Genomic DNA, 18,132 nt, shown 5'->3' with positions numbered 1-18,132 from the left:
ATTTGATTGCAACCTGCACGCGCAAAATCCTTGGATGCCAGCGTCAACAACGACAGCTAGCTGTTTTTATTGCACGCGACTGCTTTATTCCGACAAAGCTCCAAGCGCGACATGGCAATTGCGCAGCGATAGGTCGAACGAGTAAACAGCACACTGGCGAACGCCGAACGCGACGTGTAGGCATTTTTTGGCTCCCTGTGGTCAGCTCGAACAGGATATGATGTAAACACCTCGGGCTTCGGGAACACGGCTCGCGAGTTCTTTCCCAAGAGCAAAAGCTACAGCATCCTCTACCGCGCGCTTCGAATACGGATAGCGTCCACTTGTTATTCTGTCTTAGACGCGTGATTTTACGATATTTCATGGTCATGCACGCGTACGCGAAGCATCCCGTACCCAGGAGTGTCGATTCGGGACGCCATGCTGTCAATTTTCCAGCTGCACTGAAAGCCGAAAGTACCATTCGCTATCGATGACGGGCGGCATCATCCTGTTCTCGGCTTACGCGACCAAAAGTAAAATAAATAAAATAAAGATAAAAGAGGAAGACAACGGGATTCGGACGTTTCTCGTGACAATGCTGGCACCCGCGACAGTCGCAAGCCCCTCGCTCATTCTTCATCGGGGCTTGGTGCGTCCGCTTCGTTGCGAACCAAGGGGAATCCCTCGATGACGTCCGTGCGCTATTCGCGACAACAGTACGCGCCAGAACGCGCAGTGTTATTGCGTCGTAAATGTTCGCTTACATTTTTCACAACAAGAATGTTCAAAGTCACTGCACGTGCTTGTTCAAGCTCTACAGGGGAAAGCCGTACACGGTCACTGTCACCACCATCATTAGCAGCATATTGCGTTAGCCGCCTAAAATCTCAACCAGGTTCCTGGCGGAAGGACGGCGGTGCCGCAACGTAAGACACCACTGTTCTTGAGATCTGCATTTTTCGTGAGAACTAACACATTTAAACGCGACTCGCTGACAACGTAGGTGCAACGGCAAACGACAGTACGTCATCAATTTGTCGGCGGCGATTGACACGAACTTGTAACAAGGGTATGGAGATGCATTATTATATTGAACTGCATATTTTCCACGATCTCAACTAATCGTCGGTTATTTCTTTCGTTGAACTTGCAGCTGGATGTACGTCATTCTACTCGCTGCGCAGCTACGCGAGGCAATATTCGCTCGCCGTTGACGTATACGTGATGTATGGCAGCACAAAGAGAAAAAAAATCATTTCGCTAAAGCTCATGCCATCAGCCGGCCGTTGAATTGTTCAAGGGACGACTTGTTCGACTGGCCGTACCACTCGCGTGTCGTTTGAGAAGAAGCGCAAACCTGCCTATAATCGTAGTGAAACTAGTCTACCCTCGATCGCACGAATGGCTTCGAAGATGTTTGCCATTTTAAGGTTAGGCGAGCTGATGGAAACCACACACCGCGGACTTCAATTATTGAGTATGCGAGAAAATCGAACTTGTTTTTCTTCACATACTCGACCCGGTTCTATTCACATAGACACATCCATTACAGAACTTAAATTCACATAACTTTAAAGCGCTTCGATGATAGTTGTACCATTGCAAGGAGCGTATAACTTACTTCGAGCAAATCCGTATGAAAAATAATCAAATTAGATCTGATAAATAATCTTTTTCAAACTTGTGTTAAAAAAAACACTCGTACTTTTTGCTGGTTGTCACATTCCTAATCTAGGGAAGGTGCGATATACCATAAATTTGATACATAACATTATTCTTCTAACAATCTGCAAGTCATTATAAATATTTGATACATTTGAGTTGTTATAATGACGATAATTGAGAAAAATTAACGCTAAGCGTAGTTAATGAATCAGAGCATTTGAAACCTCGAAAAGCACGTAAAACGGACACTCGACATGTTTTTATAGATGTTTTTATAATCTGAAATTCAATTAAGTTGCCATGTGTAACATCGAAAGAACTTGCATGTAACAAGATCCGGCGGATAAACGATAAGAAATTTTACTCATCAGTCCTCCTGCAGTTATCGCACAAGGCTCCGTGCGTCGAAGTATGAAAATGTTGAAAAGTTTCATGGCTTTTTACCGAGCTCGCGCATCAAACATTGCGCACGTTTACACGTACTTGCCAAAAACCGAATAGATGAATTTTTCCAAGAGATGAAAAACATTGCGTCGCGAATCCAGTCGTCGGTGCTATGTTATTGCCCAAGTGCGCAATCATCTGAAAATGGTTTTAACGAGATCCAACGAACATTATGCCCGTGTCGAACCCCGCTCGCAATTTATAGCCATGGCAACGAACAAACGTTAATTTTGACCAGATAGTAAGAGCCACCGTGATCGATGCGGCATATATTGCGTGATATTACGTTTCATGGGTCAGCAAACGGTGTACGACAAGCGCGAAGCTCGCTTCGTTGCTGCTGCACGTAGTTCGTCGAAAAGCGGCGCGAATTCGTATGCGCGGTATATCAAACTTTCCCGACGATATTTCTTTAACTATGCGATGCGCGCACGCATGAGTAAGCCGCCATCAGCGCGCGTAAAAGTGGTATAAACGCGAGTAGTCCTGGGGTGAAAGATGCAGAGCACTCGTGCGAGACGTTGAGAAGAACAAGCAAATAAGTTTACTGTCAGCGCATTCTTATCTTTATTTCAAAGTAAACATTCTGATGAAAATACAAAAGAAACCAGCGGCGTTGTCGCGCCGGGCATCATCATAAATAATTGACAATCTATCGCAACTTATCGTAAGAGCCACGTTTAAGTACGAAAAGTTTTACATAAATTATCCATAGTACAAAAATATCAAGTTACACACATGTTCGCGTATGATTCATAAATATATAAAGATACGTATAGAATTTGTATATAGGAAAGGAAAAGTAATGGTCGACGAGAGGAAAAGTAAGAAGCGACGGATCTTACCACGGTGACAGCGCTTTACAGTGCACACGGACACACGAAAAATGTCAACATCTATTGAAATGCAGGAATTACGTAGGGATGGATGGGGCAGGGGGGGACGAGTAGCCTTGGACTTTCGTCGAGGGCACGTCAACTCCTTACGGCTTTGCGAGGCTTTTGCGACCGGAAACGCGGGGCACGTATAGACATCTCATCTACTTCGTTCGATCAGCGGACACCCACGTTGCATATCGCCTTTGTATTTGGTCATACACTTACAGGAGGGACTAAACACATCATGGAGATAAAACGGGTATACTTTAAATATTGCATTTAACTCTGTATCACATCATTTGTCTTTGAAACATTGGTCTAGCTAAACTGAGTAATATTTAATACGTCTTTCCTTACGTTTCTTTTTCTATTTTCTGTTCTCGTCCCTTTCTCTCTCTCTCTCTCTCTCTCTCTCTCTCTCTCTCTCTCACTCTCTCTCACGTTCTACATTGCGTTCTGCTTTTCCGCGCGGGGAGGTGCACATCGAACACGCAAAACACTTAAACTTTGAACGATCACTAAGAAGTGTTGAGGATTCATTGTTGTTAATCACAAATTTGTTTTTCTTCTCGCTTAAAACTACTTATTCAATTGACTTAGAATATCGACGATAAGTTACATTATCCGCATATAATCCTATATTTCAACTATCCGAAGAAGCTCTTCGCGACCTTCAAAGCTTGACAAAAAGAAGGATAAAAGATCTAAAATTAAATTCTAAACGCCTAAACGTTGTTCAATAATTAAAAAAAAAAAAAGATCAAGGAAAACCAACAAAATTTTCGTCTTGTCATCAACGTAGGCCTTGAACAAATATATATGTGTATACGAGCTTTAGTTGCTCACAGCTTTTGTCGATACTCGAGTAAAACTCATCATATATAGAAAAATATCATTTTCTATTCATCGATAAATATATGTACAATAAACTTCTTTTGATTTACTTTATTTTTGATTTCGACTTGCATTTAATAAAAGGACGTCGCATCACAAAATATATATCTTAAGGCCTCGTGTCAAAAATTCGTTAAATCACCGTCAGCTCTCGCGCACACTGCAAGTATATATAGGCCTTATACAATATAGGAGGCGCGCAGCTGGCCATAGCATGTTATTACGGGGCTCTGGCGCGTCTCGCTTTTTTTTCTTACTAATTGACTGATATCCGAGAGTGTCTATACGAGCTACAAGCTTAAACTCATTGGCAGAGAAATCACAGCTGTCAACAGAATTCTTATCAACTCGAAACTATATACACCGAAACGAAAATAGTTCGTCATCGTAGTTCATCGGCTAGATTGCGCGGCAAAGACGAGGAATCGCGCTGGCGAACACGTCGCCTCGCGATACTTTACGAGTGCGACGCGCGTCAAGGACGACCACGGGCGCACGTTTTACGCCGAGCGCTCGGCACAGTTGCACTTTCCGACCGGCGTGTCGAACTTTTTTCATTTATATACAGACGAGCAGACGAGGAACAAGTAAACTACGATATTCAACGGCTAAAGCCGCTCGCGCTGAACGACGGGAAAAAGGGTGGGCCAGGGGGGCGCGGGGAAAATATTGAACACAATCGTATGGCTCCAGCGCTCGATAGACGTATTCGCGCGCACGTCCAAAGCCACATCTATGAGTCAACGCGCACACGGATAGACAGACAGACACAGACGGACAGAAAAACAGACAGGTTGCAGGCACGCCTACAGGTAATATCCATACGGAAAAGACAGAGGAGAGAGGCGCTGGGCTCAAGCGAGCTTCTTCAGTCGCGGCATGATCTTGGGACACTGGGCTCCGTGGACGGACCAGTGCTGCGCCTGGCAGGCCTCGTTGCAGTAGAAGCTGGTCTCGCAGCCGAGGCACTCGAAGCTGGAGCCCGGCGCGCCGCAGTTGGAGCAGCGCAGGCTCTGCGCGCCGCTCGGGCTGCGACTCACCTCGCCCAGGCTCGGCGTGAGACAGTCGCGCGCGTACTTGCCGTTCGACTGCTTGGCGTGGGAACCCGCCACCGCCGCCGCTGCCGCCGCCGCTGCCGCCGCCGCCGGTGGTGACGACGACGACGACGACGACGACGACGAGTAGTGGCTGATCGGGATCGCCGACGGCGTCGACGTTCCTAGAAATGGGCAAGCTCCCTCGTTATCTCTTTCACGCCGTCTTCCACGGGGAGAACTCGAGTCGAGCAGAGACGCAGGCCGAACGAGGAAAACGACCGCCTTCGTTGGCTGCTGGGTAAAACGTCATTTTCTCGACAAAAGTGTGTTTGCCGAGCAGCGATATGCCGGGCAAAGAGTCCGCATTCCCCAACGCGATAAACGCGGCCGTTTACTTTCAACGAACCAACGAAAAGAGAAAACGAAAAAATAAAAGAAAAAGAAGAAAAAGAAGAAAGAAAAGCTATTAAGAAAAATAAGTTCCGCTGTTTAAACGCGCGTGTCCTACTTTCCTGCGAAGCTTATACTTTTCACGCCGTTTCCTTATCGCCAACAGCTTTCGGGGATTCACGAGTGCGCGAGAAATCGTGAAAAAACAATTGCGCGAAGAGAGAAGACAGAGCGAGCAAGAGAGGGAGAGAGAGGCGGACGCGTGCGTAAATCGCGACGGCCGGTGCGCTTCAAAGTGAAGTGCAGAATCCCGTGACGCAAGCGATCGAACGACAGTCGCAGCGAAGACGGCAACGACGACGCTGAGAGAAGCGAAATGCAATTGGCGCTCGACGTGGAAGCGACGGGCGTGCGGCAATGTGGCAACGCGTAGCTGGGGCCAGAAGCGGCGGAAGGATGAAAGGGCGACGCGTTACGAACGAAGCTCTCACCGTTCCTCGTCGCGCTCTGCGCTTGCGGTTGCTGCTGCTGCTGGACGTAAGCTTGGGGCTTACTCGGGGCTGCGACTGCCCTCGCCGCAGCCTGTTGCTGCTGTTGTCTGGTGGCTTGCTCGGCCGCCGACTGCTGCTGCTGCTGCTGCTGTTGCTGATGACGATAGTGCCTCTGCTGCTGCTCGTAAACCTCTTTGAGTCGCGCGGCCTGCTCGGCGCCGAACATCGGATTGGCGTAGTCGGCCAGGCTGGCGCGTCTGCCGTACCGGGGATCCGGTGCGGTGGTGGCTTGCGGCCCCGGCGGCGGCGAGTAGAAGTGGTGGTGGTGGCGCTGAGCCGGTGCTTGGGGCGTCGGTAGGGCCAGCGCCGCGCCGCGCTTGTCCGGCTCCCACTGCGGCTGCACTCTGGCCAACGGCGATTGGTTAGGCGCCAGCGGGATGAGCGGCGGCACGCGGCTTTGCGACGTGATGGTGGCCGGGGCCTCCAGCGCACCGCCCGACAGGCGCGCGTAGGTGATCGGCGCGGCGTACTGATAGGCGCTCGGGAAGCTCAGCGCCGGAGCCTTCTGGTAGAGCTCCAACTGGCAATGCGACAAGCGACAGGGCGGCGGTCAAGAGCGGGCGAAACGAAACGACGCCCCGTAGGCGCGACGACCTTACCGGGAACTTGTGCGGATAGGGTAGGGCCATGGCGGTCGGATAGTAGGGCTGGTGGCGTTGCGCCGCGGCGACCTGGCTGGCGCTCGGCTGCGCCTGATGTACCTGTCGCGCGGGCGTCTCGGCGCCGCCGGCCGGCGGCCAGCCTCGCACGGGCACTCCGTTGGTCGCGTAACTGGTCGGCACCGCGGGCGGCAACTCGCTGCTGGCCGCCACGGGCATCGGCTTATACACTGTCGGCACGGCGATCTGCGGCATCGCCGAGGTTGGTGAGAAACGTTGGCGCGCGCGCGGGGGCCGCGCGATTGCACCTACCTGGTAGTAAGCCTGCTGCGAGTGCTGCCGACCGTCGCCGGCCTCGTTCTTGTTCAGCGCGACGCCCCCCTCGCTCGTCTGCCTCTTCACTATCGCGTCCACCCACATGCGCAAGCTCGGGAATTGCTCGGCCAGCAGTCGCTGCTGGTGCTGCTGATTCTGATGGTCCACGCTGCCGTTCACGCTCGCCGCCGCCTGTTCCAGCAGCTTCAGGCCCGGGGTCTTTATCTCGCTCAGCACTTTTGCCTGGTGCTGGATCAGCGCTGGCTGGGACTTGGCCGCTGCGATATCTTGCGGCTTCACCTGCTTGCGTCGGCACACGCGGACATGGATTTCGTGAGCACTCGGTCGATTGTGAATTTCGCTGCGTTCGACGTGCCCATTCGCGTCGCGTGCAATATGAAACGTGCCAGACGAACGGCAGCGACGGATACCCGGTGAGGGCTAGTTTCTAGAGAGGTGTCTGATGCACTGACTTGATCGGGCGTCACGGCGCTCTCGTGTACCCTCTGCACGGCTAGCGCGTAGTCGCCTGGCAGCGACTGTCTCTCGTTGACGATACTCGACATCGACTTGTCGTGCCACAGCGCACGGTAGTCGTGAGTGCGAACGATACGCTCGGTCAGATTTGTCGACTGCTCGAGGTGCTGAGCCACTATCCCACCTGGTGACCAAATCGTTGCCTCCGGTACGTAAGGATAAATTTGTGGCGCTTGCTGAGCTAATGGGAATACTTCGCGACTACTGCGCTGCGGCGACGATGGCAACTGCTGCTGTTGCTGCTGCTGTTGTTGCTGTTGTTGCTGTTGCTGCTGCTGCTGCTGCTGCTGCTGCTGCTGCTGCTGATGATGATGATGATGATGATGCTGATGATGATGCTGCTGCTGATTCTGTTGTTGCTGCTGTTGCTGCTGCGGATGGATCAACGGTTGAGCGGGCAGGAATGCTGCCGCTGCCGGCCAGTGACTTGACACGTCCGACACTGAAATGCGAACGACAGAGTTGGTTTTGCGTCTTCCGGCCGAGCGAGCCCAAACGCTTGCCCCGTCTCGAAGCTCCGGCGCGCATAAATGCATCGCGTCGGTCGGCAATGACGCAAAAGACAGAAACAGGCCGAGTTCGGTTTGGCCCGAACAACAGTTGGGATCCATTGCACTTTATGAAGTGCGGCTTCGTCGACTTGCACGGCCGAAGATTGGATTGTCGAGATTGCACTCGCGAAAGATGAGTAAATAAGTTTTCAGCGGCGCAATTCTGCTTTTCACGGAACGCGAGAGTCGCGCTCGGGGCTTCGCCAAGGTAATTGGCGATCCCGATGCGGCGCCAGTTTCACGTTTGGCTTAGAATCGCGTTCGCGTTTGGCCTAGAATAGAGAAAAACATCCGCTGCAGATCAAATCGGAATTTAATTAGCAGTATATTCGAGCTCGCGCTCGCGCGCATTGATTTGAAAATTCATCGTGGAAATTGCGCGCAGGGCTGGCCGTATTATTATTATTTGGTGTATTGTGCTCTTCCTTTAATCTCACTTCGCGAAGCCCGCTCGGCAATTTCAATAGGTATTATTCAGGGTATAGCATGTATCGGCGCTATTCAACAGCATTATTTCCGGTACGCGGTCGATTCGATTCTTCATTTAAACAAGCTTCATTCCCAAAATTAATAAATAAATAAATAACGCGATCAAATGAGCCGCGTTGCTTTTCGTCTCGGACGAAGGCATCGAATGAATTCAAACGCATAAGTTCAATTGTGTTCGGCGGTCACAAGTCGATTCAAACTTTGATTAAATTAATGTATACGATTCTCTACTTTCATCAGCAGCAGTGCTAAACTTCGAAGCCATGGCTACTTCAATTGGATGTAAATCAAGTTAGAGAGAGAGAGAGAGAGAGAGAGAGAGAGAGAGAGAGAGAGAGAACGAGAGAGCAACGTAGGGAGTAGGGAGGGCTCGACATGCTAATCGAGTATTCTAGCGAATGCTTCGTATTGTTTCCTGCACGAGGGGGTAAAGTAACGATATTGCCACTCGTGGCTAATTTCTTTTTAATTGCCGCTGCGCTTCCGAGTGAAGAATACTCTTCTTTTAATTAAATCAACGGAGTCGGTGTCGAACTGCGCGAAATTGAAAAAAAAAAAAAAAAAGAATATAAAACGCGCTATCAATGATACAGTGGTGACAAAAGGAAACGAGAAAGCGAGGAAATCGGATCAAGGGCTTTCCGCATCGACGTCATACTTTCTCCTATGTACGGAGATGCGCATGTCGTAATAACGTTGCGCCGCATGAAGACGTAATGCAACGGCCCCGGTAATCCGATACATAATTATTTTGCTCCGGCGCATTCAAGCGGACGAGCAATTAAGGGGCAGGGAGGGCTACGGGGAGCGGTATCGGCGGGCCCTCATTGTTTCGCTATTAATTTCGAGATTCGTCGGAGGCCTTCCTATATCGGATATTCGCGCGCTGTCCCAGCGATGCCGCGGCGGCTCGGCGTTCAAATTCCAAAGGGCATGGGCGGTAAAGAGAGGATGGGCAACCTCGTCTCCGTTTCCTGCGATCCTCTTTGATCAGCTCCTCCTGCGAGGCCGATCTCTTGGTGGCCAGATCGAGAGGCCTCTTGTCCGCGTCGACGGCACTGGCGCCGGGCTGCGACTCAACCCACGCCCCCGGCACGAGAGCCTCGCGCGGGCTGTTGGCGGGCACCCGCGCGGCGCTGGTTCGCGGCGCCGCGCTCAGCTCGTCTATCAGAAAACTGGAGTAGCCGCGCTTCTGTTGCTGTTGTTGCTGCTGCTGATGATGATGCTGCTGCTGCTGCTGCTGCTGCTGCTGATGCTGATGCTGCTGCTGCTGATGCTGCTGCTGCTGATGTTGCTGTTGCTGACGCTGATAATGCTGTTGCGCCGAGGCTCGTGGCTCCACTATTACGCCATTCACTGCTTTCTGCGACAAGATAAAAAGGCCGGGTTTCCTTGATCACGCTCGGGTTCTGCGCCAGTCAATTGCGACTCGAATGACTTGGGACGCGGGCAGACGAAGCTGCGACGCCAAAGAGGCAGATAACCGAGTGTAATTGGTGGCCGAGCGAGAGAGAGAGAGAGAGAGAGAGAGAGAGAGAGAGCAGTGAACGAAGAGCGCAATCGAGCGAGCGCGTACTCGCGATCGACGATCAAGAAAGAAGACGCTTAGAAAGCCGGCAGCTGATTAAACTCGCGGCACAAAGAGCCGAGATGAAGCACGGCACGCAGCGCTCGCTCGCGATAAGCATCTTTCTAGAGCGCGAATCGCGATTTAACTCTCGCCTCGGGATGTATCTTATCTGGCGTCTTATCGGAGGCTCGATCGGTCGAGCTGCGGGCGAGGAGACGCAGAAGTGAGCGGAGGACTGATAAGGAGAGCGGCGTTGAGACTCACCGCGGGCCGGACGACGTAGCCGGTCGGTCTGTCGAGCTCCCTCGGGATCGCTGCGTAGTAGCCGTTGGGCGTCCTCCTCTGCGGCTCCGCCAGCGGCGACGCCTGCGACGCCTGCGACGCCTTGCCCGCCTCGCCAGAGCTGCGTTCGAACAGAAGAGCACGGGGCGTTATCGCGAGCCGACGCTTCGCCGAGTCCTCGGCGCCCAGTCCTCGGACGCGCTTTTCGGGCGCTGTTTACTCGATCTCGCCGGGAGCGCTACACGTGTTAGCTATCGCGCCGCGCTGGACTGATAAGCGCGAGCGAGTGGCTCTGCCTCCGATAGCGCGGGCGAGAAGCAGGGCGAGAGCCAGTGCAGCGCAATCGCGCCCGATAAGAGACACTCACCGCGCGGCTATCTTGTCGCTCGGGCCGACGGCAGCCTCCTCGGCGACCCGCCGGCACTCGTCGGCGGACGAGCGCCTGCGCGCTGGCGGCGGCGGCGTCGGCGCGGCCGCCTCGTTCTCGTCGTCGTCGTTGTCGTTGTCGTCGTCGTCGACGTCGTCCTCGCCGTCGTCGGCATCGTCGTAGACCTTGTCCTCGCCGGTCTCCTCGCAGTAGGCGTCGAAGCGCTCGGCCGACGTCGCCTCGCTGAGCTTGCGCAGCTTGGCGGACAGGTCGTTGATGCGCGCGTCGCAGTCGTCGATGATAGTCTGGAACTTGGGCCGGTCGGCGCTGTCCTCGGGCAGCACGCTGCGCGACGCGTCGATCTGCGTCCGCATCTCGAGCGCCTGGGCGCGCAGCTCGCGGAACTTCTCTCGCAGCTGCTCGCGCCGCACGTACCAGCGGCGCCGGCGCTCCGACACGCTCACCTCGCTGCCGCTGTGGCTGCTCGCCGCGTTCGACTTGCACGGGCTGCTCTCGTGCGAGGCCGTCGTCAGGATGATCTGCACCTCGTCGGCGTCCTCGAGGCCGAGCAGCGGCATCGAGCGCACCGACAGCTTGTCGCTGCTGCTCGCCGGGCTCGGCGGTAGGTTGACTGGCTCGGACTTGCCGCCGCCGCGGCCGCTGCCCGCCGGCTCGGGCGTGGGCATGGTCTGGCCCGGCATCTTCGCGTTCAGTGGCACTATCGTGGGGTACTTGCTGCAGTAGGCAGAGATAGAGAGAGAGAGAGAGAGATCAAGGGCGAGCAGCGGCGTCCGGTCGATCGACGCGATACCAACCAGTCGTTGGAGAGCACGTAATTGACGATGAACGGTCTGCTGGCCGAACTGTCCTGCGCCACGTTGATCCTCATGTCGGTCCGCGTCTCTTTGATGCCGAGCTCGGGTATCGACGGGATGACGATCTCGATGCTCTTCGGCTCGTCGCCGACGACTCTCTCACCGCCCATTTTCAGCTCGTTCAGCGTCGTCGGTTCGCCACCTGACGCACTCGTCGACTCCTTGACGATACAGTACTTTGACTCGTCTTCGCTTTGCCTCTGCTCTGCCTGTGGCTGAGACTGCTGCTGCTGACCAGCCGCGGCTAGCTTCTTCAGTCTCAGCGGCGGTACCATTTTGGTGGCGTCCACGACGATGTCCTTGATGATGCGCGGCCCATCGCCGTTGCGCGCCGCTGCCGACAACGAGCAACTCTCCGCGTTCTGGCTCGGGTATCTCTTCGGCTGGTATCTCGGCTCTTTGGCTGAAATTCATACGCAGTGCGATTAAACATCGTTGCCACGTTGCACGACTGTCAGCGTGACCGTGTCGGCAATGTGAAAAGGCCAATTAGCGCTCGCGTCCGTTGCGTTTGTTCGAGCAGACTGCCAGCGACGTCGCCGCGATGATCGGGCTAACAGTGGCATCGTCCCGGGTAAATCGCCCCGGTACCGCTGATTAATGTACTGCCAGTGTGAACGGTCGTTGAGCGCGGTCGTTGAGCGCGGTCGTTGAGCGCGGGCGTTTCCGACGGGACGGGCGTTTGTTGTGGTAACGCTAACTTCTATCGTTCGACGATCAGGGCCGTAATTGCGGCCAAACGAACGATCGATTTTCGATCGGCGCCCAGCCTCGATCCTGCCCGCCGACGAAAGTTATTGCGGGAAAATGAAGAAAGTTTGGATCGTCGCGTCGGTCTAGTGTTGCCGCTGTCGCTGTTAGCGAGTCACGACGTCGTGTTTCCGCGAACGCGTGCTTCACACACATCCACACACGTCCGCACGGCGCGTACGATAATGGTGCGCGGGCCGCGAGGGGCGAGGGGAGGGGGAGGTTGTCCCGATAATATGCGCTGGCGTTGATTCCGCGCCAGTGGCCGCGTAATTGTTCGACGAACGGCTTCCCCGAGCGAGGCGCGACCTCGGAAGCGACACCCGCGTCGGTGCACGAGGGCGACGTGCTTTGGCGCCTTGGCGCGCAGTTACGTAATGCCGCGACGGGCGGCCACTCACGCGTCACCTGCGCCATCGACCCTGAATCACCTTCGCTTGGACGTGGCGCCCGCGTCCGCGCGGACGCCGGCCGTGGCGCGGAGGCGAGCTGGCGGCAGGGCTGTGTCCCTCGTGGCGCGCACGTGCCCCGCGGACGGATCGCAGCAGCGGTTACGTGGCCGCGCGTTATCGCTCGCTCCCGCGGCACTTGTCGCGGCGACCGACGAGCGCGAGGACACGCTCCTCTTGACGGCTCGCCCGAGCAAAAACTGCAGCGGGCCGCGCGGCCCGCGAGCGCCGCGCGTGTACGTACGTTTGGGAGCGCGCCTCGCTCGGCGCTCGAGTGGGGCCGAGGCGCAGGCGGGAGGAGCGCGGCCGAGGCGCTGATAAGCCGCGACGATAAGCGATTCGCTCGCGCTCGTATAAAAGCCGCGACGGGCGGCGCGGACCTCCTCAGTCGCCCGCCTAAGCCCGGCGAGCCGGTCCGCCGAGCGTAGATCCGAAGATCCGAGTCTCGAGGCGTCCCGCGCGTCGGCCGTCCGATCGCGAACTCGCTGTCTCCGCGAACGCGCGCGCTTACCGTAGTCCGAAGCGGCGCTCTCCCTCCGTCGATGGTCTTGGAGCTCGGCGGTCGCTGCGGCGCCACCGGAGCCGCGGTCGTCGCACGGCAGCAGGCGACGCTGTTGCTGTGGCTGAGGTCGGCAGTGGGTGCGGCGCGGCACCGGCGGTGCGGGCCGCAGCGGCAAGCTCCGGTTCGGCTGCACGGAGCAGTCCAGCGCCGTCGCGGCGTGGCTGATGCTCGCTGCCGGCAGGCGCGCCGCCGGCTCCCGCAGCATCGTCGTCGTCGTCGTCGTCGTCGTCGGCGTCGTCGTCGGCGTCGTCGTCGTCGCCGTCGTCGTGGCCGGCGTCGAGGGCTGGCGCCGTCGGCCGGCGCCGTGCTGCGTGTCTGCTGTGGAGGCGAGTGGCTCGTCAGTGCCCGGCGGCTCGTCGCCGGCAGCGGGTCGAGCATCGCGGGCGGCCGGGCGACCGCGGACGGGGCTCCCGGGGCTTGTGGCGCGGGGCGCGCGCGCCGAGCGACGTCAGGCGGCGGTGCGCCGCTCGCGGGTGGGGGCGCGCGGACGAGGACGATCGCGTCGGCACCCCTCCGTTCACCTAGTCTCGCGGCCGGCTGCTCCTCGGGGCCGCCCCTCGTCTAGCCTGGCGTAATTGCTTCCGGCCGTCGCGGCAGCCGGCCGCGCGGTCGCGACGCTCTCTCATAAATGCATTAACCGAGCCGCGCTAAAGTATAACGCGCCGAACGCGCCGCGCGGGCTCTGTCCGCTCGTCTTCCCCGGACCCAGGCCCATTTATTATTGACGCGCGCGTCTTCTCTTCCGCAGATTTCGCCCGCGCCCGCCTCAATCATTCACGAGCGCGGCCTTTGTTTTTAGCCCCGCGCCAATGTATTTTTCAAATGTTGCCCCGCGCTCCCCTCCCCGCTCGCGCCACGTAATCGCTCTATTAAGCCCGATTACATACGCGCCGCGCGCGAGCGCTTTGTTGGTTCTTCCGGCAAACAGCGACGGTCTGCTCGCTCTCTCTCTCTCTCTCTCTCTCTCTCTCTATTTTTATTTGCCAAATGATTTCACGCGAATCTCGCTGATCGACGCGATCCCTCTTCTATTTTTGCGGACACGCTCGAACGACGCTCCGACTAGTCCTAGGAACGACTTCGCGCGCGAATCTCTCGACGGCTTGTTTGCTTGTTTGGTCGCCGTGATTCCGCCGCTCATCGCGAAGTCGCGAGGTAAAAGTAGCCATGGAGCGGAAGAGAGACGACGAAGTCGAGTGCGGCGCCGATCGGGACAGTCGCGCGCAAAGCCACGCGTTTTCCGTCGATTTTCGCCGTCGGACGCGTCTCGGCTGGCTCTTGCCCCGGCGACTAGACGTCGTTGTCGTTACAACCAGCGTACGGATGAATAATGGAGACGTGTTCGCCTTCGAGCGCGCGGCCCTGGTTAACAATTCACGTTTCTCGCAATTGCAACTAAACGCCCGCGAGTATGCAGTGCGCGCTGCAGCGCTCAGCGGCGCCTGCAATTATTTATGACTCGCGCACGACGGCGGCCTCCGGGACCGCCTCGAACCGGGTCGGGGCGCAGCCGGAGTACTGCTCTCCCTCTCGGGCGTCGCGCCGAACGAAGCGCATCCGCGCCCGACTATCGCCGCCGGAACGCGAACGCTTGCTTCCCGCTGAGATTCGAGCGGCGGCCCCTCCGCCGCGCGCGCGGCTACAACGATCACCGTGCCGCGCGTTTATATCTCGCCGCGCGCGACGGCTATTGACTTGTGTCATCGCTAAGCGCGTCGCCGTGAAATACAAACAAACCTTCGGTATTACTTACTCATCCTCGAGCGCAGCCGCGTGTTTGCCTCATGAATTCCCAGAGAAAACACGATGCTTTCGCGCTAACGCGAAAGGTTATTTGTAAGTCACGCGGCGATGTCGGGGCAGGAGGGGGGGGGGGGGGGGGGAAGCTTTCGTTCGCTGCAAGGCGACGATCACGGCGGAAGATAACGGAGACGCTGCGATCGCTGAAACTTGCGCGCATTCGGATCGCAGTCGATCTCTCGCGTTGCTCGCCGTCAACAGGCCCGCGCCGTCTAAGCAGAGAACCAAACTGGCGTTTCTTTATATACAGACGAAAATAAAAATACAGACGATAAGCTGAAATTATCGGCGGGGCGTAATGATATCGGCTTAATGCGATGCAATCATGCTCAATTAGGGCTCGTCTCTCTCTCTCTCTGCGGGCTGTAGTTACGGCGCTCGAGGTATATAAGCATATCGCTCGATTTTTCTCCTGCTTCTTTTTTTTCTTGTCTGCCGTGCGCGCAACGGTTATTCGAAGCCGCATCGAATTTCCTCGATAATTATTTTGGGCGTTTACAGTCGGCCGGCAATTAAAATCGGAAGCTCGATCGTCGGGGAGTAGGGAGTCGCCGTGAGCCGGAATAATTGGACGCGACACGCGCCGCGGTCCGATTGGCTCTCTCGAGCGAGTAATTTTATAGAGCGGGACTCACGCGCGAGAGCCGACGGGGAGCGCTTCGTAATAACGCGGCAGTTTGAAAAAGAGGAATAAAAGAAAAACGGAAAGCCGACGGATCGGCGCGAGGCAACTGTTGTTCGCAGGTGGAGGCGAGTCGTCGCCAGGACGAGGTAACGTCGCGCTCGGGCGCGAGAGTCGGTTGCGCGTCGACGAGGACGGCGAGGACGATTCGAACGGAGCGCACTCGACGCGCGCGCAACGGACCCGTCGGCCATTATATAAAATACACACGTAGGCAATATACGCTATCGGGCGTAATTGCACTCGTTCGCTCGCGTTATCTCGGGCCATTACCCTTATCTCAATCCCTTAATAAGTATTAGCATTGGACTATCATTCGGGTCATCGCGCGACTCCGTACGCGCGGGAAAGGCTAAAAACGTCGAACGCTCGTCGATGCGACAATTTCGCGTAATTGGCGAACGTCGCTCGGCAGAATGTGACGTCATTAACCCCGTTGCGATGGCCACGTCAGCGCAATTTTGCAATTTTGCAGATAGCGCGTCAGCCTAGTTCTTCTGCCTCTAGCCGCTCGGCATTTTCGCGTCGCGATAACGAGCAGCTCTAATTGCGAATCCTTCTGCTGCCCGCGCTCGATTATTCCGCGACAGCTCGGCCGATGCGATCCAGCATCTTGCTGGAAACATCTCGCGCGGAGGTCGTGCCGCTTACGCGGAAAATCTAGCGATCGCGCGCAAGCTCGCCTTTCCAAGTGCGCGCAGCTTTTATCTCTCGCTCTCTTCGTCGGTAGATCCGAGCGGCTATAACCCGTGTGCCGTGAATAAATGATAAACTCCTCTCTCTCTCACTCTCTCTTTATCGCTCTCTGTGTATAGCTTTACGCGAGCAAGTTAGCTGCCTCAGTTTCCTTGCCTGCGCGTCGTTCGAGGGGCGGAGGAGGGAAAAAGTTGCACTCTGTTGACTATCGAAACGACTAGGAAAGTTCTTGTAGCTAATGAAAATACAATAAAGCCGATCGATTGATTCGGCTTGTTTTATTTTTTTTTTCTTCCGTCCGTCCTCCCTCTTCCTTCCTCATTTCTTTTATTCTTCCAGCGCGCGGGCCAATTGTTTGGCGACACGCGATTAACTTTGGATCAGGACGATCGCGTGTCGCTACCGTGAAATTATCGACGCGGTATAAAATAACGCGCACTGTAGCACCGATATCCACGCGGAGTTTTATCGGCGTGGACGTGAATCGATGAGTATTGTTATTTTACGCGTCCGTGCGGGACGCGCGCGTGTTCTATCGTGCGCGCCTGCACAAAAGAGCCGAGATACGCGAGCGCGCACTCACATTTTTGCGCGAGCGACGTGCGCACTCGCGCGCGTACACGTGACGCGCGGCGCACCAAGCAAGAACGGCGACGAACGGCCCCGCGGCACAAGGGCGACAGGGAAAAATCTAGGCCGTCGCGCGGCCAACCTCTCGTCGAGAGCTCGAGCGTGCCGCTCGCGACGGGTCCGCGCGCTTTCGCGGCCACGTGTCGCGCTCCTCATCCCTCGTCTGCCGTGCCGGCTGATTTGCTCGCGGAGCAACGAAATGCAACCGATCGATCTGCCTCGACAATCGAAACATTTGCATTTTAATGGCCTGCTCCCGTGAGCGCGGGGCCTGCGAGAGCGAACACGTAAAACATTGCGTCTTCGGAGAAGGAACGGACGGCGCAAAGGCGCCCGATAGAACAGCGCTCGCGCGGATGCGGTCGCCAGCTTTATTATCGCTCGTAGATTATCGGAGCTGACTTCACGACGAAAATATCCGGACGGATGAGCGTTCGCTGCCCGAGAGGCGCTCGCCTCCCGCGCGTCCGGTCCCGGCCGCTCCTCTCGGACTTTCGCGAGCGCTCGCGCGACCAAGTCAACTTCCCTCGGCTACGGGCGCTCGTTTGACCGCGCGCGCCGCTCGGTACGCACGCCAATCCCCGCCGACAGCGCGCGCGCGACGCGTCGAAGCTCACCTGTGGCGCAGACTTGGCTGCTCTCTTCCGGCGCGACCACCAGCTCCACCATGTCCTGTCACTTGGGCTGGCGCCTCACTCGCCGCAGCTGCTCGGTCGCACTGACCAGGGGCCTCATCCGAGCGCCCCTGCTCCGGCCGCTCCTCGTCCGCGCAATCTTGGCTGGCGCTACGACTGCTCGGCGGGCGCTCGCTGCTCACTCGGGCGCGCGCTCGCGGCGGCCCGTCGTCATCGCGCGCACTTCACCGGCGCACCAGCGCGCGCGCGCCCGCCACCACCGCCGCCGCGGACTCACTCGTCGAGGCGGTACGAGCGGCGCCGGTACAGTCGCAGCTTGAGCACGGCCACGATCAGGTGCAGCCGGTCGCTCTTGTCGTTGCTCGAACGCGGCGTGTCGCTGTGGCTCTTGCTCGGCGCGGCTGCGATGCTTCGGCGTATGTTGCTCGGCACAGTGCAAATCATCGTATCGTCGATCGCGCGCTGGCTGGCTGGCTGGCTGGCTGGCGCTGCGGCGAGTGCG

At 56.5% G+C, this 18,132-nt stretch overlaps 1 protein-coding gene and 1 long non-coding RNA gene across 5 annotated transcripts; one reads left to right on the top strand and one right to left on the bottom strand.

Moving 5' to 3' along the window:
- The first annotated feature begins 742 nt into the window (after window positions 1–742).
- Window positions 743–1,928, top strand: LOC131668146 (uncharacterized). The gene is made up of 3 exons (XR_009302243.1): window positions 743–908; window positions 986–1,051; window positions 1,136–1,928. It is a non-coding gene; the product is annotated as an uncharacterized LOC131668146 (long non-coding RNA).
- A 164-nt stretch (window positions 1,929–2,092) lies between these two features.
- Window positions 2,093–17,812, bottom strand: LOC131668141 (uncharacterized). 4 transcript variants are annotated; one of them, XM_058942044.1, is made up of 11 exons: window positions 17,613–17,812; window positions 13,137–13,505; window positions 11,367–11,829; window positions 10,552–11,286; window positions 10,167–10,305; window positions 9,293–9,695; window positions 7,229–7,734; window positions 6,753–7,055; window positions 6,441–6,686; window positions 5,782–6,361; window positions 2,093–5,082 (listed from the first exon to the last, which is right to left on the bottom strand). In XM_058942044.1, exons 1-11 carry the CDS (start codon window positions 17,662–17,664, stop codon window positions 4,718–4,720), a joined length of 4,161 nt encoding a protein of 1,386 aa, XP_058798027.1. In that variant the 5' UTR covers window positions 17,665–17,812; the 3' UTR covers window positions 2,093–4,717. The 4 variants fall into 4 exon arrangements, with proteins under 4 accessions (XP_058798027.1, XP_058798028.1, XP_058798029.1 ...); XM_058942045.1 differs by having other exon boundaries at window positions 13,137–13,502; XM_058942046.1 differs by lacking the exon at window positions 13,137–13,505 and having other exon boundaries at window positions 2,094–5,082.
- Between the last annotated feature and the right edge of the window lie 320 nt (window positions 17,813–18,132).

The sequence above is a fragment of the Phymastichus coffea genome, unplaced genomic scaffold, assembly GCF_024137745.1.
Source record: "Phymastichus coffea isolate CEN01 unplaced genomic scaffold, Cenicafe_Pcof_1.1 PCOF00074, whole genome shotgun sequence".
Lineage (NCBI taxonomy): Eukaryota > Metazoa > Arthropoda > Insecta > Hymenoptera > Eulophidae > Phymastichus > Phymastichus coffea.
Note: the sequence above shows the minus strand (reverse complement) of the source record. Positions and strands in the feature narration are given on the sequence as shown.

Excerpts from the sequence above, each read along its gene's own strand:
- LOC131668141 (XM_058942044.1), bottom strand. The coding sequence starts at position 17,664 with ATGGTGGAGCTGGTGGTCGCGCCGGAAGAGAGCAGCCAAGTCTGCGCC. Across the intron at positions 10,306-10,551 it reads AGCGACAAGATAGCCGCGCG|CTCTGGCGAGGCGGGCAAGG; the intron begins GTGAGTGTCTCT and ends GTTCGAACGCAG. Across the intron at positions 6,362-6,440 it reads CCTATCCGCACAAGTTCCCG|TTGGAGCTCTACCAGAAGGC; the intron begins GTAAGGTCGTCG and ends TCGCATTGCCAG.